Consider the following 21,593-nt stretch of genomic DNA (forward strand, 5'->3'; position numbering starts at 1 on the left):
CCTTTCCACCCTCTCTGCTATAAATACTGATGGGATGAAGAACTCAATGGCAGTCTAAAAGGCACTGCACAAGGGGTGCGTCAAATCAGAAGGTGCTGTAGGCTTACGCGACTGCCAGCTTTCCTTCAATTGAAAAATGCAACATGGGCCCAGTGCAGTGGCTCATGCCTATAATCCCAGCAGTTTGGAGAGCTGAGGCGGGTGGATCACTTGAGGTCAGGAGTTTGAGATCAACCTGGCCAACATGGCGAAACCTCATCTCTACTAAAAATCCAAAATTAACTGGGCGTGGTGGTGCACGCCTGTAATCCTAGCTACTCGAGAGGCTGATGCAGAATTTCTTGAGCCCAGGAGGCGGAGGTTGCAGTGAGCCAAAATCATGCCCACTGCACTCCAGCCTGGGCAAGAGTGAGACTCTGACGCTAAATAAATAAATTAATTAATTAAAATGCAATATGCCTTTGAACTTTGGCCTGATTAGCATAAATACAGACATTAAAAGGTAAACCCCCCAAAATCAGGATCTTAGCTAGTTGTGATGAGGCTGTTGCTAACATTTTTTCAGCTGAGATGAAACTAGGCATTTGAACTGAAGGAGTTCCTAAAGTCAGAAGCTTAAAGACAAGATACAAAGATACAAAGGCAGAGAAAGCAAGGGAAGCATATGGGACATTCAAGGTTCTCTCGGTCTGCCAGATGGATGTGGGAATGAAGTGACCATGACACAGAGTCCGCACCACACATCAAGGGAAGGCAGAAATCTGCATCTTCCCTTGGAAGGAGGGCAGAGCTCAGGCCTGGCTGGAGTGAGGCTGTGGCATGTCTCCCAGCGAAACGTAAAGACAAGGCCCAGTAAGTGTAAATGATCACCACACAACCTTTCTTCCTTCTCTTGATCTTCCTCCCAGGGTCCTTCTTCAGCCGCTTCCGCTTCTGGCTTTTCCCACCCCTCACTCTCCGGTTTCGGTCCAGCGTGGGCTCTCGGTCCACCTCAAACTGCTCTTCCTGGCCGGCATAGAGCTCGGAGCCTACTCTTGCTTCCCCCCAGATATTCAACCTGCTGTTGCCTAGACATAATCACAGAAGACAACGGTTTCAGGATGAGTGCTGCAAAGGCCAGGAAGACCAAATTGAACATAGGGTGGTTGTTGAGGCCCTGAACTGGTTCCATATTTACTTCTGGGGGGAACTCTCAGCACACATACCTCCGGCACCGAGGGGCAATGGGCGCTTGGACAGAAACGTCTGGAGCCTCATTGTGAGTCCATTCTCTGTGGCAGTACTCTCCTATGAGACAAGCACGGCACTGGAATGTGGCATGAGCTTCCACGAATCCCCAGCAGCCCACAGTAACAAATGCACCAAGGCCGCCGAGGGCCGCTGCGTGCTGACAGCCAGGGGCTGGAGTCTCCTGCCACCTGCTTTACCATTGCTCACGCACTGCCTCCTGGAGGGCCTGTGTCACCCAGACCTTCTGATCCTTTTTTAAAAAAAAAGTGTCTGTCCACATCACAGAGTAAGTTAGAATCCACTGGGAAAAAAACAGGCCAGGCAGATATTTAAGGGGCCTGAAGCACCTTCAACACAAACAGAAGCCAGCATTTGTGTCTCTGGTCAGACAGGGAGGGGCAGGAGGCTGAGTGGTGAAGACCCCTGAGATGATGGTCTGGTGTGACACACACCCACCTTTTTGGCCTGGTTGATGATGTAGCTGGTCCAGATCCAGTTGCGCTTCAGGTGCCCATAGAAACTGGAATCAAGCCCTGCAGCGCCCAGCCCATCTCCAGGGATCAAGCCTTCATCCACCACCTCACGGCTTCCACTAAAACACAAGAAATCAACAGGAAGAGGCCTTCTTGTCATCACCAAAAAGAGAGCCCATGGCATGGGGTGGGGGACATTTATTTATAACCAACTTTCACCTTTCCAGAAAAACACCCCACAGATAGCAATGAAGAATCTGGGGGCCCTAAGTCTTGACTAGTTTTCATTTTTGGAAGATAAGTCACAAATCCAGATTTTTATGTAAAATTCGCAAATAAATTTTGACAACTGATTACATTTTTAAAAACAAGACGTGGGGTAAATAAAGTATGTCTGGAGCCAGCCGTCTGCAGCCTCTGTACCGGAGACCCAGGCCATCTGGCCTGACGCCCTAAGCCAAACAAGGGTGGGCAGACATCTGAAATAAGCGCCACCGCAGCCCTGTCCTGGTTGCTGCTTGGGATGGACACGCACGTGGTATATTCCAGCATGGCGCACTTGCGCTCCAGGTTGTGCTTGTCCATGGCGTTCTCCTGCTCCTTCTGCAGGCTGCCCTCCTCATCGCTGCCCTGGTCTGTGCTGCTGTTCTTCCTGATGCGCGGGCAGCGCACCACCCCTGGAAAATCAAACATCAGGGTGACCAATCACGCCTTCCTGCTGCGGCTCTGGTGACTACTGCCTGTGGCTGGGTAGGGAAGTAGAGTGGATTCCCTGCCTGTGAAAAGATTCCCTGGCCACTTGGGGGATCTGAGATCTCTAAGACCTCTTTGTACAAAATGTCCATACAACGAAGTCAGAGGGAACAGAGGAAGAGAGTTGGAGTGCTGGTGGGTGACTTGAGGAAAGGGTCTACACCAGGCTGAACTCGCTAAAGACAGAGGGCAGGCAGACAGTCGAGAGCCTGGCAGGCTCGGGGAGTCCAGCGCAGGTGAAACCCAGGCCTTCCTGCCTCCCAGAAAGCCCCTGGGAGCTGCTGTGGCCAGGGTGGCAGAAACGACTGTCCTTGCTGGTGATGGCGGGGACAGGGAGGGACCTGCACAGATTGCTGAGATGCACTGCAGCGGGCCTAGGCCCCACTCAGCTCCAGGAGCAGCCAGATGTCTCCTAAGTGCTCAAGAGGTTTGCCAATGGAGTTGAGAAATGATAGCCAGTTATTCTATAATATAGAAAATTACATTTCTTGCAAAAAAAAAATAAAATACAACTAAAAGCACTGCTTGAGTAGGTGAGGGAAGGTTTTCAGACTCTCAAAGACTCTCTCCTGGTATGCTGGGAGACCTTGGCTTGATGGCATGGCTGGTGCGGCCTGGGGTAGTGGGAGCTCAAACTCTGCACCTGGCAGCTGGAACTTTAAATGAGACGCCTTGCTCAACTTCACCTTGGCCTGTATGGTGGTGGCAATGGAGTCAGTGGAGTTCTCAGCTTAGGAATAAACCAAGAATCAGGGAGGTTATGAATAGCTTGCCCAAGGTCACCCATTTGAATGGACAGTACTCAAGGCAACACTTCTCCCACATAAGCAACAATGGGATCACAAGTCTGCTTATGAAAAACACAGACTCTCTGAGTAGGGCCCAGTAATCAGCATTTAATATGCTCCTTGGGTGATTCATACTCAGTTCGTGCAGCACCTGCTCTAAAAGATGATTGCATCTCCTTATATGATGCTTTTCCCCTCCTCCTTGGGGCAGAACCTCTTCACATGTTTACTGAATGAAGGGACAATCAATGCCTGATTAATGGGCTCAGTGAGCCTCTGCTATTTCTGCTCATGAACACCTAAAGGGATGCAAATTCACCAACTGTCAGGCCTGAAAAACTCTGGTGCAAATTCATGCTGGTTCACAAATTTTTATCTAGATATAAAATGCAGGGGAATTAGGGCATTATTAAAATCTAAATTGGCAAGCCTAGCTCACTGCTGAATGCCAGAGGTTTCTATGAAACACACTGTTCTATAAAATATGTCTGGACCCATGAAAGATTTTAGATACAAGTGCTCATTACCCTTGGCATTAAACAATTATGCCAAGTAAAATGTGTGACTCCTGCTTTGCCAAAATCAAAGTGTGATATTGGATCTTTCAGCTTCCAGAAGGGAGGAGCAGAATGGAAGTCCTCTTGCAGGTGCAAGCTGAATGTAGCTTCCTTTCCCCCCCGATAGAGGTGGCAGGAAAAGGCCAGGTGGAGAGAGGCCTGCAAGAAGAGCGCTGCAGGGGAGGCTCTCTTGCCTTCCGCAGACCCTCTATACATTCAATCCACATTTACAGGACGACTGTGCACCCGGCACTTTGCAACACATCCTGGGAATGGAAGCCAACTTTTCTGGGCACAAGGAACTCAGGACGAAATGGAATGATGCTAGCAAAGGTGTGGACAGGCTTTCTCCAAGAGATGATGCCTGAAGTAGGAGTGGGCATCTGAGAAGCGAGTATGACAGGGAGGGAGAGTGGTGTGGGCAGAGGCTCCTGCAAAGCCCAACTCAACCAAGTAACCAGCATGTCGGGTCAGTTCCCTCCAAAACACCTCCAGGCCTGCCCCGCCCTCCTCACCGTCACCAGTGGATGCCACTCTCTCCCCACCCACATGGCCTCCTCTCTTTCTCCAACGTCCCACTCAGGGCCTCAGCCTGTGACACTGCCCCTGCCTGGGACGCCCACCCCAGCTCTGGCCCTGGCTGGCTCTGCCTCACCCTATAGGATTCAGGTCCAATGTCTCTTCCTCAGCAAGGCTGCTCCCAAGCCCTGGAATAAACACCACCCTGCCTATCACCACGGCCCTTATCGCACTCCTGTGAGCTATGTCTCCTCTGCACTAGATTGCGAGTCTCACGAAGGCAGGGCGGGGTATGTTCTCACTGCGGCATGATGAGGCACAGGAAGTGACACACAGGAGGTGTTTAATAAATACCTACTCAACAAACAAATGAACTTTGTCTTTAGTGTGGCTACTTGGGCTCAACTGGGTGGGGGAACTGGGAGCACCCCACCCACTCAAGGCCCACCACTCTCCTTTCTCAGGGAGCCCCAGGGGTGCTCTGGGCCTCTGGGGAGCACTTGAAACATATCACTGGTCGAGGCGACTCCTAGGTTTTCTATCCCTAAATCCCAGCTGCCAACCAGAAAGAAGCAAAACCAGCCAGGTCCAGCAGAGACAGCTGACACCCACCTAGTGGGGTGTTGAGGCAGACACACTGCAGGTCAAACCAGTAGTTTTCCACATCCTGCATCGAGTTCAGGACATAGAGGCGCCTCTCGAAGGGCCGGCTGCTACGGGCCAGGTTGTAATGTGGGTCACAGATGGTCGTGTCAACAATGACTGCATTCTTCTTCAAGAAGACAAAGACCTAATGGGAGACACCAGACAGGGAGAACCCACGTCGGGTTTGGCTTCTTGGAGACCATTTAACAATCTGGATCACCTTCGTTTGGGCTTGAGAGACATTACCTGATCTTTATCCTGAAACTTTTCCGTGGGACCAAACTGTAGCAGCCCCATGTAGCACAGCCTCTGAAGGTTCTCCATCACTGAAAAGATGTAGCGCCTGGAAAACAGAGGGGGCAGGATCTTCCCATCACACCACACTTGCAGCGGGCCGCAGGGGTCTGTATGTGGCGGGAGGGGCGCGACTTTCTTCTTCTCTTTCCCACCTGGTGGTAACTGGAGGACCAGCCTCAAGTCCACACTGTACTGAGGCCCAGAACCACCCATCCTAACACCCAACCAGGGCCATGGTGATTGACCCGACACCGGGGATTTGATTTGGAAAGTAAAAGTAATGAAAGGGGAAAAAATATTCCCATACTTGCAGCCATTAGTGGCAGATTTTACTTTAAAAACACCTTCAAATCAAGTAATAAAATGTACCAGCCCATACTTCATTAATAAGTTAATAGAAATCTTGAGATTTTGCAAGCCGGAAGTTAAAAACCGTTTCCTCTCCTGATAAACGACGGCTCAGAGCCCTGATGTAAGGGTTTACTTGGACCTGCAGCCACTCTGGGTCAGGTGCAACGGCCTCACCTCTTATACAGAAGCTGCTGCCGGATGGGCCTGGGGAGAAACCGGATCAGCGTGTGCTTCTTCAGCGGGTCGTTCAGAAATTCCTCCAGGTTGTCCACCTGAAGAGGTGATGTGCAGGTTCAGCTCGCCCTGAGGGGCAGGGTGAGCTGCAAGACTCTTGGAAAAAGTGCTCGACACTATTTTCTGGCTCTCCTTCTTGCCCTACCCAGTGCCCCTGCATCTCTGCCTTTGGATTCACCACCCCTCCCTTCCAACCCATTTGCCACACTGCTGGGGGCAATAAACAGATGCCCTCATACGTTGCTGTGGGCACAGACAGTGCTAAGTCTTTCCCTGGGGCAACATAAGAATATACACATTTATATGAAACCAGAAAAGATGAGATGGAGAACACGAGTTCCTTTTGCAGCCAGTGATTCTGCTCTTATCCTTACCCGAAGGAAAAAATGCTGGAGCTGCCACATCTATGTCTACCAAAAGGTATTCATCAGCGTGTCATTTATAATAGCAAGAAAGTGGAATTTAAATGTCCAAAAATAGAAAATATTATGGTTAAATAAATTAAAGTAGAGGCATAAGAATGAATACTATGAATCTACTTAATATCAAGTCTAAAAAGTTAATGATGCAAAAAATAGGAAACACTGTTCAGTCAAAAGCACAGACAATAAAAGAGTGAATATAGCTTCAATTCAGTTTTTTTTTAACAGGGAGATATCTCACACACACACACACACACGTGTACACACAAATATGGCACAGCCATAAAGGACTACAAAAACCTTACCAAGAAGATAATTACTTAGCAGTAATTAACTCTCTGAGTGATACAGCTATGGGTAATTTCTATTTTATCTTTTTCTATTTACCAAATTTCTAAAAACAACATGTTCTATTGTTGTAATATAATTATTTGTCTATCTTGCTGTCTATCTACCTACCATAATAGATGTATTTAGAAGAGCAAGTCTATGAAGTATTTACCCCTGATCAACCACCCACCTATCTACCCAATTGTTTTTAATCTATCTTGAACAAATCCTTAAAATACTTAAATATTTTCCCTTGACTGAGCATCTGTCCATCCACCCATCCAACCATCCACCTGGGCAACCCTGGGTCTTCAAGTATCCTCCCTTGCCCAGGTGAGTGTAGGCCCTCCAGGCCAGAGCTGAGGGGCCAGTCCTGTGATGGTTCCAGTCATCAGTACCTTGTAGCTGACTTGCACAATCTGGATGAAGATGGAGAGGGGAAGGCAGAGGAGGATGTCACTGACGAGAGCCCAGCCAAAGCCGAACTCCCTGTGGACTGGGATGGGAGGGATGTAGCGCATCCACGAGGCATCGTCCACATACACTAGGAAAAAACTCACGGTTACACATGGGAGCCAGGATCCCAGTCACCATGGTGACATCATCTCCCAGGAGGTCTTGGTGCCCTTACCCCCAACTTGAGAAAAACTCTACTTGTCAGGCAGGAAGGAAGATGAGGAAGAAAGCCTGCAGGTTCAGAAGTGTGTATTATGTTTCCATTTGGATCAGAGGAGGCAGCCAGTTTACATAAGGATAAGGAACCATCGTGCTTCTCCCTGGATCCTACTGGGCCTGCCTGTCCCAGGTGCAGGAGCGGCAGGGGTCTCTCACCTGTCTCTGTGGCCAGCTCCACTTCAGCCTCCCAGGTGACGCTATCTTGGCTGTCTTTGGATGGGGCTTCCGAGCAGGCCTCCCAGGCACTTCCAGAGGAGGACGGCCGGACACCTGCCCTGCCTGGCTCCTGCTTTATCTTTCTCCTTTCACTGATGAAGCTTGGCTTCTCCATGCTGTCGCTGGCAGGGTGCCCATAGATGAGGTACCACAGAAACATGTGGACCACCCGCAGGCGAGGCATTTTGGGCAGAAACCCTAGAGAACGCCCCAGTCCAGGAACTGAAGCAAGAAAGGGAGAGAGCAGTGCTTGAAAAATCCCATACTGAATTCAGTTTAATTCATTAAAAAATTATTGAGTGCCACTATGTGCCAGGGAGCAGAAAGATGGCAAATATCCTTACTGTCTTAGAGCTTACTTTCTAGTGGGCAAGGACAGATGATGATAAAATATATACCTAAAATAGCCCATCAGCAGAAAATAAAGCAGGGATGGGAGGAGGGCTGCAATTCTACAAACAGAGGCCGGGAGAGGCCTCACTGGGGAGCCTTCCAGTGAACATGCCTACAGGGCAAACGCAAAGGGCCTGAGGTGCGGGTGTGCCAGGCACATTCCAGGAAGGGTCGGGAAGGTGAAGGGGCGGGAGGTGGAGTGGCGAGGACGGAAGAGAGTGCAGGACCTGAGGCAGGAGGGCACCGGTGCAGGGAACCAGCAAGGAGGGTGGGAAGGTTTGGCTGGCCCCTCCACATCTCATGCTGGCATGTAATCCTCAGTGCTGGTGGTGGGGCCTGGTGGGAGGCATCTGGGTTATGGGGTGATCCCTCATGGCAAGGTGCTGTGCTCGTGAGATCTGGCTGTTTAAAGTTGGGTGGCACCTCCCCCAACTCTCTCTCTTGCTCCTGCTTTCACCATGTGATGTGCCTGCGACCCTTTCACCTTCTGTTATGGCTGGAAGCTTCCTGAGGCCTCAGTAGAAGCCAAGCCATGCTTCCTATACAGCCTGCAGAACTGTCAGCCAATTAAACCTCTTTCTTTACAAATGGCCCAGCCTCAGGTATTCCTTTATAGCAGCATAAGAATAGCCTAACAGAGGGCCTGAGAAACTACTGTGTAAGGATTTCTGGCTTGATAAGAATTATGCCAAATATTACATAATCTCAGTTCTTTTAAAGTGGCTTATTTCTTTGCTGATACAAATGCACTGTTCCTTGGTTTTCCCCAGTGAGAGATGATGGCTGTGAGAGCATGCAGGACAGTCAGAAGCCCCACCGGAGGAACATCCGCACTGCCCCTGGTCCATTCAAGTGCAAATACTGTCCAGCTGCACACACTCATGCCGCTGTTCCTCCTTCACCTGTGCTTTCTAACAGGGAAACCTGGAGAGTAAAGGCCAGGCTGTGGGGCTGCAGCCCTTGGAAAGGGAAGTCACACAGCCTCTTCCACTTGGAATCCCTGGGTCTGCTGTGTCCCAGACCTGATGCTGCCTGACAGACAGCCGGGCCCCGGTGAGGCAAGTTTGCCCTCCTTCTTGCACTAGCACGCGTGCCGTGGCCCGGAGAGGGGCCGAGCATCATGACTATAAAGCCATGGCCATCAGCCTTGCTCAGCACAAGTTTAGAAACGAGGGAAGAGGGAACCCGTCAGCACTCCGAATCTGAGGAAATCACAGGAACGCTCAGACTCATCAATGACTGTGCTGCAGGGGATTTGTGGAGTCAGGACAGGGAGAAATTTTCTGTAGTCTATAAAATGTTCCAGCTCAAGAACATTTAGAAGAAGAAATTAATCTTTCCTCACATTGGGATCTAGCAGGATTTCGTCTGAGTCTCTCAGAAGCCTTGTAAGGTATGGCAGACAGAACTGTCCCCATTTTGCAGATAGGGAGAGAGACGCTAGAAGAAGTTATACAGTCAGAGTAACAGGATCCAGCCCACAGCTCAGACCCTTCTTCTGACTGCAGCTCACAGCTTGAAGGGAGAGACCCAATGCCTCAAACATCCTCATGCAAACAACAAATGAAATGTAACTAAACACAGACAAGAAGCTGCTGCTTACCTACAACGGGATGATAATTTCTAAGCTGGGTTATGCCCATTTTCTTATCACTTTTTTTCATCCGTCCACTTTCTGACTTAGAGGAAGCACTCAGCTGAGAGTCCCCTGATCCACTAGGGCCTTCTTTTCCTTGACTTTCTTCTTCTGCCTCCCCTTGGGGCATTGGAGGCTGGGAAGTTTTAACCCTGCAGTCCAAATAAACATGCAATAATATATTGAGAAAATCGAGGCTAAGAGAAAGGACAGTGTCTGTCTGTATGAATGGGATGCAGGCCTGGAGGTTTCAAATCCTGCTCCCCGCAGGCGCCAGGGAGATGATGCAAACAAAATGTCAGATCACTGAAACATTTGGGGGTGGTGGGGATTGTGGGAACCTGGAGAGGGCACCCTCACTTATGGGTGCTGCCTTGTGAGACATGGAACCCAATGTGCTATATCTTTTGACATGTCCATCAATGCCAGAAGTGAGGAATTATATGAGAAATTAACCAGCAACTGATTCAAAGTATACGTGGCCAATACTTGGCAGACCCCACAAACCAGCATGTGCAAGCCAGATCAGCCCTCTCCCTGCCTGTGGGAGTCTCTAGTTGAGATACAGCTGAGAACACTCCCTCCCCTGAGTGTTCTCTCAGTTCATTACATGGTTTAAGAACGAAGTTAGAGAAGATCTGAGAAAGGCAACCAGAATCACTGTGAGCCATCATGAGACTGAGTGAGTTTCAGATGTCAGAGGCCTATGACAGGGAGTGCTTTGTCCACACTCTATCAGACAGAATAAAGACCATTAGCACTTTTTCTTTTCCCCTGAAGAATCCTGAAATTGGTCCTTATCTAGAGTTCATCATGAACCATGAACTCTAAACCAACAAATTCACCGATCCCATGAAGGTATAAAGAAAGGGCTCTCATGGACTTGCTGGCACACAGGCCTGGCAGCCTTGCTCTGGATTCCTCCGGGGCACCACCACTTGCCTGTTGGCTGTGCTGGAATTGGAGATCCGGAAGCGGACCTGCTCAATGGCACTTCGCACCAGAGGGTCGTTCTGGTCCATGGATGGGTGCACCACCAGATCCACCTACAGAGAGGTTGGAGCATCCCACAGGTGAAGAAAGAGTTGAGGAAGACTTGGCTCCGCAAGTCTATTCCTAGTGGAACCCCAATCATACCTGTTTTTCATTAACATTTCTAAAACACAATTAGGAGATCTAAGCAAAATGTGTTGCTGAACAGTTTGCCAGTAAAGCTACTGGTGGAGAAATCCCTCAAGTGACCAAGCGATCAGGTTCTGCCATCGGTGCCAGGGGTGCTTGGCCCCACTAAGCAATCTGGCCTGGACACAGAGCCACCCCCCTGCAAGTTCCTCACTGGGCTGTCACAGTCCACTGGTCTGTGCTGCTACCTGGTGGGCTGCTCAGTGCCCTGCTCCCACTATCTGAGAATTTCCCAGTCGCTTGTGAGTCCTGAGGGCTTCCATCTGGAAAAGGTAAGCGGCTTTCATTAATCTACCCTTGCTGAGAGTGCCATTATGGGACTCCTGCCAGGCGCCCGTCCAAACAAACCGGCAGAGGATTTAGAGACGCTTTTGTTGTTTTACCTTTTCCGAGCTACTGAAGCTGAACAGTGAAGGTGGTTATCATTTCATGAGATACACAGGATGAAAAATAGAAACCGCATAGAAGAGAAGTAACTCGAGCACCCAGCAGGGAGAGGTGGAGTGGGTCAGGGTGTATGTGAGCGCGCCAGCCATGCCGTGGCAGGTAAGGCCCGGCTGGGCCCCCGGAGAGCCAGACTTCATGCTGAACGTGGCCTCAGATAGATCTGGAGACGGGGCAGGCAGCAACACCTAGACGAAGGCTCCAGAAGGCTGCACCTGGCTCAGTTTCTCCCTATCCTCATTTATGAAATAAGGACCACCCTGCCCCCACCCCCAACTACCAGCTTTGTGGTTTTGTGAAGCTCAAATGAGATACAGGGTGGCAACATTTCAGAGAATTCAAAGACAAGGGAGAAATACTCAGCATTCACATTGCCCTACTTTCCACAGCCAAATGGCCCAGCAAACTTCCCAGAGGCCCCATGGGCAGGGCAGGACACAGGAGCAAAGGCAAAAGAGTGATGCAGGCGCACCAGCTCTAGCCCACATGGGCCCAGCAGATCAAAGGCTGCCAGTAGCACATGCTCTGGGTCCCAGAGAAAGTCCTGCTAGAAACCTACGCTGGTACTAGAGTCACATGTGCATAACTGAAGCCCTTTCCAGCCAGAAAAACCAGCTACTGTAGTGGGACCTCAAGGCAAGAGGCCCCCATTCCTGGACACTTTTTCTTTTGAGGTTATCTGCCCTCCCCCCATGCTTACCTGCTGCCCACATCCCTCATCCACTCCCTCCAGCACTGCCTGGAGACATAGCTGATGCCTATACCTGACTGCCTCTCCCTAGTCCTAAACTGGAGGGTAGGGGGTTCTTCAGTGACTGCACTCTCTGAAGATCAACAGAAATCGGAGGCGCTGTAGCTTTTCTTGGCCTTCACTGAGAGAGGTTAGCATAGGAACCTACTGTCACTGCTCAAGGCACAAGCGACAGGCTGGTGCTGGGGGGGGCGGGCAGGGAGCAGAGGCCAGTGACATTATTGTTTTATTTTTAAAAGGCTTACAGCAGACATAAAAACTGATGAGAGCTCTCAATGTGGGAAGGCCAGACACTGTTTTTTAGTCATTTTTTATACTACCCTGCAGTTTTCAAATTTCTCAAAAAATAAAAGTAGAAAAGCAAAAATGACCTTGCTAGCTTATTAAGAAATCAAAATACCAAAGCAGAGCTTTCTTAAGGCAGAGATTTACAATGCAGGCATAAGAAAAAGGAAGTTACGAGTGACTGTCCCCACGCAACCATTCCTTTTGGCCCTGGTGCCTGGCTGTACCATCAAATCACTCTGACCCTGAAAAACGTGTACCTTAGAATGTGTGTGAAGCTGCTGCTGAGCTGCAGCTGCTATGGGAATGCCCCCTCCTCAAACTTTACATTGTACAGAGGTAGATAAATGAAGGTGGAAGAGATGTACTGCTCCCGTCGGATAACCAGAGCACATTCTGACTTGATGCCATCGTTCCTTCTGGGGTGTTTCCTCAGCTCTCTGTGGAAAGCATTCTTGCTGCTCAGTCTAAATTTTCCACCTTCTAAATGTTATTTAATTTGTCCCCAAATGACTGAACTTCAAAATGCCTCCACTTGTCTTCTGCTTCTTCAAGGCTGGCTGCAGGGCTGGATGCCTGCACAGTTGCTGCTTGGAGTTGACATGCTTTATAATCCTAGCAAGTTTTTGCTCTTTTCTGTTTCCAGCTAACCTGTATTCCCTAAATCAGGAGGCATAATAGGAAATTCCAAGTCATTGGTAACAAAGCAACTACCAAGATAAAGCAATGACAAGAGAAGCTAGGGAAAAACCTCCAACAGCACAAGGCTGGCTCTGGGCACTGGGGGAGCCCCTGGTTACCTTCTTCTTGATGCCATCTTGAATGACGGTGGTCCGATATAGTCGCAAGAGACCTTCCTCAGACAGGTTCCGCACCAAGCGGACAATGGACTTCTTGCAGCACTTCGTGGACACCCCTTCCTGCTTCTCCTGATCCATGATCATCTTCTGAATCCTGGACACCACAAAATAAGCAGGTAACACTCCCAATCTCAGTGTGAAAGGCCTTCCTCAACCCAGGCAACAGAGACATGCCTCATGGTACCCAACAGAAACCGGGAAGGATCAAAGGGAGTTTCTCCACCATGGAAAGACTGACTTATTGAGACGTTAACAATTGTTTCCCTTAGTGGCAAATGTATCATATAAGGACAAGTCACCAAGACAGCATCTCCACAGTGGAGCCTTTCGCTGTCAACTCAAGAGACTATGATTTGAGATCATGATGACAGGGAAGCTGCACACTGTCTCACCAAGTCGAATGCTAATTTAACACCCAGATAAGGGCTGCTCTGGTTTAATACTAACCCCTAACATCTGAAGTGCGTTTGACTTCTCTCTGGATATATCTTCCTCTAGGTCTTACTGAATCACTATGGTGATATTTCTAGGGCACTCATTATAGAATGCAGGGACAGCAGGCGTCGTGGCTCACACCTGTAATCCCAGCACTTTGGGAGGCTGAGCAGGGTGGATCACTTGAGGTTAGGAATTCGAGACCAGCCTGGCCAACATGGTGAAACCCAGTCTCTACTAAAAATACAAAAATTAGCCAGACGGGTGCTTGTAATCCCAGCTACTCAGGAGACTGAGGAAAGAGAACAGCTTGAACCCAGGAGGTGGAGGTTGCAATGAGCCGAGATTGTGCCACTACACTCCAGTGTGGGCATCACAGCGAGACTCCATCTCAAAAAATAAAAAAGAATGAAGGGACAGAAGGGACATTGGGAACACCTAGCTAAACCTCTCATGGCTCAGAGGAGGGGAACAAGGTGACAGTATCTGCAGATGGTCCCCATGGCCCTCCCATTCAGCTCTAGTTAGAGACGGAGTATGAGGAAGAAGTCTCTGGGCTCAGTCATTCTCTGTCTAGCATGCTGATATTCCTCAATATCTGCTCCTTTGGAATAACAAGAGTAAACTCTAAATCCTTTCTACCGCAAAGGAACGAGATGAGACTCTACACGGTGGGACAGAGATTTGAACACCTCTCAATGGTTTCCGAGACTTATGATGACTAATTGGCAGGAGAATTACTGTTAGCACAAGCAGACAGACAGACAGCTCCTTACGTGAATAAACTTTCGATTAAGCGAAGGTTGGTGACGGCTTCTATGATCAGATTCCTGCGTTTCAGCAGTCGGTAAGTTTCGTGGGGTTTGTCTTGGCTTGAGCTGTGCCTCCCAGTCTTCAGGGAACTGCTACTCTCCTAGAACAGAGACCAAAAAAAGCACAAGATGCAATGCATGTGCACTCCTGTGGGTGCACTGGCCCTCTTCAAGGAACTTCTACTCCCATCTTTCAAGAAGGGAAGCCAAGAAGCCTGTTCTCCTACACAGGATCCCACTACTCTACCATCTCAATGCTTTGAATATCAAAGACATCGGCCAGCAGAGGACCCTGGGCCACTTTATGAAGATCAGCTGGTTTCAGAACAGAAATTAGAGGCATCTGCTCCAGCAACTCCTGAAAAGGTAGAAGGCGTTCCCTCAATTCTCCGTTGGTTCTTCTATAGTGTAACTAAGAAACTGACACACTGACAATCACATGCCAGTTATTATTACTCTTTTTTTCATAAAAAATTCTTAACACTTTTGTCATCAGTTCCCATTTTACAGAGGAGAAAACCAGGACTCTGTGTGGCTAACTTTCCAGGGTCTCATGGGGAGTGAACGTGCCAGACCAAAGCTGACATTGACCTTACAGGGATGAATGAAACAGCAGTGGCCGGGCACAGTGGCTCATGCCTATAATCCTAGCACTTTGGGAGGCTGAGGTGGGAGGATCACTTGAACCCAGGAGTTTGAGACCAACCTGGGCAACATGATGAAACCCCATCTCTACAAAAAAATATAAAAATTAGCTGGGCACGGTGGTACATGCCTGCAGTCCCAGCTACCCAGGAGGCTAAAGCAGGAGGATCACTTGAGCCTCAGGGCAGAGGCTGCAGTGAGCCGAGATCATACCACTGTACTCCAGGCTGGGCACCACAGCAAGACTCTGTCTCAAAAAAATTAATTAAAAAAAATTATATAAATGAACAGCAGCAATACCATCAAAAGCCACCCCAGATCATGCATCTACTCTGTGTTAGGTGCCTCGTTCTCTACTCAGTGTTTCCAAAATGGGTGGCCCTGGCAGTGTCTGAGGTACTGTTATGTGACAAGTGTTGACACGGCATTAGGTGAACCAAATCACATAACAGGAAAGGCATTCCTTACCAACTGTCTTTCAATCCTTCCAATTACATTGATGAAAGTATTGGTTTGACTTCACTGTGTCTTTTTTAACACCTTGATATATAAGAGTAACTGGCTGGAAGAACTAATACAGTTTTGACTTTATTGTATCTCTTCTATGATTACTTTCTTTTTTTTTTTTTTTTTTTTTTGAGGCGGAGTGTCGCTGTTGTTACCCAGACTGGAGTGCAATGGCGCGATCTCGGCTCACCGCAACCTCCGCCTTCTGGGTTCAAGCGATTTTCCTGCCTCAGCCTCCCGAGTAGCTGGGATTACAGGCGCGCACCCCCATGCCCAGCTAATTTTTTTGTATTTTTAGTAGAGACGGGGTTTCACCTTGTTGACCAGGATGGTCTCAATCCCTTGACCTCGTGATCCACCCGCCTCGGCCTCCCAAAGTGCTGGGATTACAGGCGTGAGCCACCGCGCCCGGCCTGATTACTTTCTTTTTTATGGCAAATGATATTGGCCTTCTACCTAAAGCAGTTTCTCCACCTCACCAGTGCTGACATTTGGGCCGGGAAATTCTCTGCTGCGAGGCGCTGTCCTGTGTATTATAGGTTGTTTAACAGCATTCTGGCCTCTGTTGGATGCCAGCAGCAGCCCCTCCCTAAGTATGGCACTCAGAACTGTCTCCAGTTATTGCCAAATGTCCCCCAGGGGTAAAAACCATTGATCTAAAATAGGTATACAAGTTTCCCTCTAAAATATATCTAAGTAAAAAGCGTAAGCTGTTGGAAATTAATAAGCCAATGGGCAGATAACCAGGCAGACTACCTCTGCGAAGGGCCCAGGCTGCGTGAGGGTGGTGTGTAAACGAGCACCGCGCTACTGCTGCGAAGCACAGGCGGGTCCCGGCATGCAGCACTCTCGCTGTGGACGATTTCACTGTGATCATGTGACTCCTAAGCACAGAAACGATGAGGCCACAGGCTCTTACTCGGAGGCAGCTCCCTCCCCTCCCTCCGCATGCACTGACCTTTGGGTTTTCCATGCGGACCTCCTCGATCACAGCTATGTCACCACTGTTACTGTCCGTGCAGTGGGAGACAAAGGACACGTTGGGGTCTGAGACGTTGCTGGTGTCTAAGAGGTTGTCCCTGCTGGCAAGGCTCTGGCAGGCTCTCTCTTCGGCAGGTCCCGGGAAGGAGGGCGGCTGCTTTTTCAACGGGTGTAGGTTTAGAACTTTCCATCCACCTGTGGTGGAGGGAAGAGGTAGAACAAATCAAGGGGAAGGCCGAGAGGGGCATTGATGCTTGGGAGTCACAGCAGACACACGTGGATCAAAGGATTCTGCTAAGAGTCAGTTGAAAGGCGAGGGAAGTGGACCAGCAGCAGCTTGGGCCCCTCCTTCTGGTCCCTCATCTACAGCAGGGTTTCTCCACCTGGCCAGTGCTGAAGTTTGAGCTGGGTAATTCTCGGATGTCAGAAGCTGTGCTGTGTATTGCAGGATGTTTAACGGCATCCTGGCCTCTACCCACGAAATGCCAGTAGGAGTCTCTCCCTAAGCCAGACATTTAACAATGTCTCCAGATATTATCAAATGTCCTCGGGGGCTCAGAGCTGGGGACCAGATTTGCAAACGTGTCATCAGCACCACTCTCTATGCATTTAAAAAAAGTTTGCTATAACTAGCCTAAAAACTTGGGAGGACCCTTAGACTGTTGGAGGGGAGGGGCAGGGAAGTGTATGAAATTCCATTCTTTAAAAGTAAAAACAAGCAAACAAAACATGTGCCATGAAGAAATGATTTGCAAGCAGCAAGGAGATACCACAGGACCCTCTCCTCCAAACCCATGAAGATGTGGTACAAGTGACAGCGTCAGGCCTCTCATTAGGACGGCACCAAGGGCACCGCAGGTGTTTGCTCAACTAAAGGGTGTTTCTTGCAGATGCCCAGCAGTGCAGTCCACACAGCCCCTGCCTGCCCCACGCGCTCCCTACCCTTGGCTGGGGTGGAGTGATGAGGCTGGGTCTTGGGCCGGACGTTCGCAGAGGCTCTTGTGTCCCTCTGGGCCCCTCTGCCTCTCCGCTTGCTGCTGCTCCTCTCCTCCTCGCTGTCCGACTCAGAGAGGAAGGTATCCTCGCCTTCAGGCAGAAGCGACTCCTCCTGCATGGACGCCAGGCTCACGGTGGTCAGGAGCTCACTCCGGGCCTTCTCTCTTTGGTACTGCCGGCTTAGGTCGCTCTCCTCTGCAAATACGCAGGAAATATACTTGGTGGTCCGCTGCCGACCTTCATCTTCCATGAATCCCTAGAGGGAATAAGATGTGTTTATCACACTATAAAGAGAGCGTCATACCCACAGGCATTCAGGTGTCTGTGGCATCTATTTCCTTATTGGCGTTCATCTGTGTCTCCTGTCTTACTGCCTGGGCCCTGGGTCGGGCACCACTGATACTCCTTCCAGGCTCTTTCTGTCTGTAATCCCCCAGGTCCTGCTGCCATAGGGATCCTTCTCTGAAGTACAACCCTGACTTTGTGTCTGCTCTAAGAGGCTATGAGCTTCTCAGGGTCAGGGCCTTCACTTAACCTTCCATACAGCCCCAGTGCCCAGGACAGGACGTGGCCTACAAAAAAAGGTCAGTAAGCAGTAGCGTTTGTGATGCAGACTGAAAAGTTAGACTGGAGAACGTGGGCTACACTTAGCCACTGCCATGGGGATTGGTGGCCTGGGCATTGGCGATCCACACCCATTTTATCTTCTAGAACAGGGCAAGGGGCTCTTCCCAGGACCCTTATAGGAGAAAGAGTAACATCTAGGTGTCACCACATGCCAGGGATGGGGCTAAGTGTGCTGCAGTCATTCACCCAACTATAATATTGCCTTCCAGCAAGATGACCAAAACGTGAGCAAGACGAGAGTGGCATGTCAGGGGTTGAGACTGCGGGGCTGAGACGGCAGGTCTGAATTACAAAAGGAGAGTGCCAGACAGGCATAGCTGGTCACCTCGATGCCTCCAGGCGCCAGGCAAGTAACATGCATGAGAAGGAGGGCCAGCTGGGGATGGAGGAACCCTGGAGAGCACTGCTTTGTCTGAAGCAGGTAGACAAGAGTGGCCAGCCCCAGCTGACTGTCCCCACACAGGAGTAGGCTACTGGGCTGGCCACATCATCTTCTGACTTTTTTTTTCTTTTTCTTTTTGAGACGTAATTTCACTCTTGTTGCCCAGGATGGAGTGTAGTGGCGTGATCTTGGCTCACTGCAACCTCTACCTCCTAGGTTCAAGCGATTCTCCTGCCTGAGCCTCCCAAGTAGCTGGGATTACAGGCACCTACCAACACATCCAGCTAATTTTTTGTTTTTTTTTTAAGTAGAGATGGGGTTTCACCATGTTGGCCAGGCTGTTCCGGAACTCCTAACCTCAGATGATCCGCCTGTCTCAGCCTCCCAAATGTTGGAATTTCAGGCGTGAGCCACTGCGCCAGGCTACTTTCTGACTTTTCAAGAAGACAAACAGGAACCACAGTGAGGGGGAGACATAACATGGCTGTGGACTACATTTAGCCCTGGGGAGGCCATTTACCTCTTTGACACAGATGTCAGGCCATGAGTCTCTGACTCCCTGAGGTGCTCCTTCGCAAATGCACAGCACATACCTCTAAAGAAAATGAGTGTTGGGGAAGGCTCATGATGTTACCTTGACAACTTTGAATCTTTGAAGAAGCCGGCATAGCATTCTTGCTTCCAGTTTTCCCACATTCATAGCCACTCGGATTTCAGCTTGGGAAATTCCTTTCGTGCCTCTGCGTTCAACTGTGAGAAACAATACATGTGAACCCAAACCGCTGCAAAGGAGCTGTTCTGCACAAGTCAGTTTCCAGCCCACTTTTCAACAGGCATTTCAATGCTGTGAAATTAGCAAACAGAACAAAACACCATTTCTCTCCCTTATCCTCCCAAGAGTGCTTTCCCTCCCAAGCCTGAGTTAATATACTATACTAGGCTACTAACAGCTAATGTTTTGAATGCTTACTATCTCACAACCCCACATTAAAGCACTAAATGTCAGGTGGTAACAGCTGAAATACTAAAATGCAGTTAAGATCAGTTTTACCCAATAGCAGGAAATCAGCCCTTTCGCGTGAATGAACTGTTTCACATAAATGAAATTGACCTCTTTAAGAAGCATTAAAATAATTTTTAATTCAGAACTTTTTAAAATGTGTATTCTTCATTTCCCAGTTTTTCTTGATAGACACAGAGGCATTGTGGACACCGACTACCGTACTGTCCCGCAAGAGTCCTGGAGTGGGGACTGTGGAAGGAAAAGATGCTCCTCAGCCCTGGAGTAAATGCCTCGTGGACCACTGGGCCCCACTATTGCTGTGTGTAGCTTGTCCACTCCTGGGCTGCCACAAGTTGCTGTATGTCAGGATTGAGAGTGTATCTGCCGCTCAGAAGCCCTTTAAATGCATCCTACTAAGCTGGGACTAAGAACTCCAGGAAGGAGCCGGCTTGGGAACTGGGAGGTGAGCAGGGAGTCCCAGAAGTAAAGCACACGAACTGCAGGTAGACTTGATGGCAAAGCTCTTTGACTTTTCAGAAGTATCTTCCTCTTTATTTCCTGATGCATCCACAAGTTTGAGGCTGCCTGGTAACATCAGTCTGCATAAAGAAGGTTTTGCTATATTGTACATGTATAAAAATAAGCAGCAGAATGAAGAGAGATGACTAGGATGTATTCCAATACTCATCTAGCAACATGCTAAAAAGTAGGGATGAAAGGGCTAGCTGGGCACAGTGGCTCACGCCTGTAATCCCAGCACTTTGGGAGGCTGAGGCAGGTGGATCACCCGAGGTCAGGAGTTCTAGACCAGTCTGATCAACATGGTGAAACCTCGTCTCTACTAAAGAAATACAAAATCAGCCAGGCATGGTGGCACATGCCTGTGATCTCAGCTACTCGGGAGGCTAAGGCAGGAGAATCGCTTGAACTCAGGAGGCTGAGGTCGCAGTGAGCTGCGATGGCACCATTGCACTCCAGCCTGGGCAACAAGAGCGAAACTCCATCTCAAAAAAAAAAAAAGGGTGGGGGTTAAGGGCAGCTTTTCCCCAACTGCGCTGCATGGAACCCATTCTGAGAAATGTGAAGGCAACTACCAAAGAGCCACAGCTCAATCAGATCCCCCGCAGCCGCGGCCCTTTCTGCTCTGTCCTCCTCCCTGAAGGGACCTGAGGCCACACCACCTATGACACTAGGTCACTGCTGTCCTACACAGATGTTAGGGGATCTCAGGGAAAGGTTAGGAATGGGAGAGAATGTTTTCTTTCCCCGTTCATCATAGATTCCCGGCCTGTGGTAACTCCAGAGTAATCTTAGAAAACGACAGGTAGCTCTTGAACCTTCGAATAAGAATCACAATAGCTTTCTTTTTCTCAGTGCTTTCCATGCACTAGGCCCTATACCAGCTATTTTAACTCTATGTCATTTATCCTCATAATGTGCTAATGTGGATGCTATCTCCATGTGATGGTTAACCTTGGGTGTCAATGGGACTGGATTAAGGGATACCAAGATCACCGGTCGGGTTTTATCTCTGGGTGTGTCTGTGACAGTGTTTCTGAAGGAGATTGGTGTGTAACTCAGCGGACTAAGTGGGACAGATCTGCCCTCCTTGTGGGTGGGCACCATCCAATCAGCCAGGGGCCCAGGCAGAACAAGAAGCCAGAAGAAGGCGAACTTGCCCTCTCTTCTGGAGCTGCAGCCCCTCTTCTGCTGTTCTTGGCAATCAGAACTCCAGGCTCTCCAGCCTTTGATCACCGGGACCTGTCCCTGTGGCGTCCCTACTTCTGATGCTTCCCTGGGCCTCCAGCTCGCCGATGAGCTGGTGAGACTTCTCAGCCTTCATAATTGCATGAGCCAATTCCCGTAATAAGTTCCCTCTCATATATCTATGTATATTTATCCTACTGATTCTGTGTCTCTGGAGAACTCTAAAATGCCTGCTTTTACAGATGAGGAAACTGGAACTCAGAGATCTCATTAAAGTCATACGGCTAAGTGGCAGAGCAAGGATTCAAACTCCTATCTGATCTCAAAGCCTAAACCCTTCCGGGTAACCAAGGCACATCCCATTGTATTACATTCTCTACAAGAGAGCGCTCTCTCAACACGTGGGCAAACCATTCCTCGACTCAAATACTCAGGAACCACATCCAAGCCGGCATGG

At 49.3% G+C, this 21,593-nt stretch overlaps 1 protein-coding gene across 1 annotated transcript in view; it reads right to left on the reverse strand.

Annotated features, from left to right (window-relative positions):
• The window catches only part of GTF3C1 (general transcription factor IIIC subunit 1), an 87,510-nt gene that overhangs the window by 26,781 nt on the left and 39,136 nt on the right, over positions 1-21,593 (reverse strand). The window contains 16 exon segments of the mRNA XM_012464615.3: positions 879-1,067; positions 1,206-1,287; positions 1,687-1,822; positions 2,239-2,380; positions 4,933-5,110; positions 5,212-5,308; positions 5,788-5,885; positions 6,998-7,143; positions 7,431-7,712; positions 9,487-9,671; positions 10,462-10,565; positions 12,982-13,135; positions 14,253-14,389; positions 16,399-16,616; positions 17,364-17,673; positions 19,061-19,176. Coding sequence (XP_012320038.2) covers positions 879-1,067; positions 1,206-1,287; positions 1,687-1,822; positions 2,239-2,380; positions 4,933-5,110; positions 5,212-5,308; positions 5,788-5,885; positions 6,998-7,143; positions 7,431-7,712; positions 9,487-9,671; positions 10,462-10,565; positions 12,982-13,135; positions 14,253-14,389; positions 16,399-16,616; positions 17,364-17,673; positions 19,061-19,176 — 2,574 coding nt within the window.

Source organism: Aotus nancymaae, unplaced genomic scaffold, assembly GCF_030222135.1.
Source record: "Aotus nancymaae isolate 86718 unplaced genomic scaffold, 86718_ANA_hifiasm-v0.15.2.pri h1tg000049l, whole genome shotgun sequence".
Taxonomy (NCBI): Eukaryota; Metazoa; Chordata; class Mammalia; order Primates; family Aotidae; genus Aotus; species Aotus nancymaae.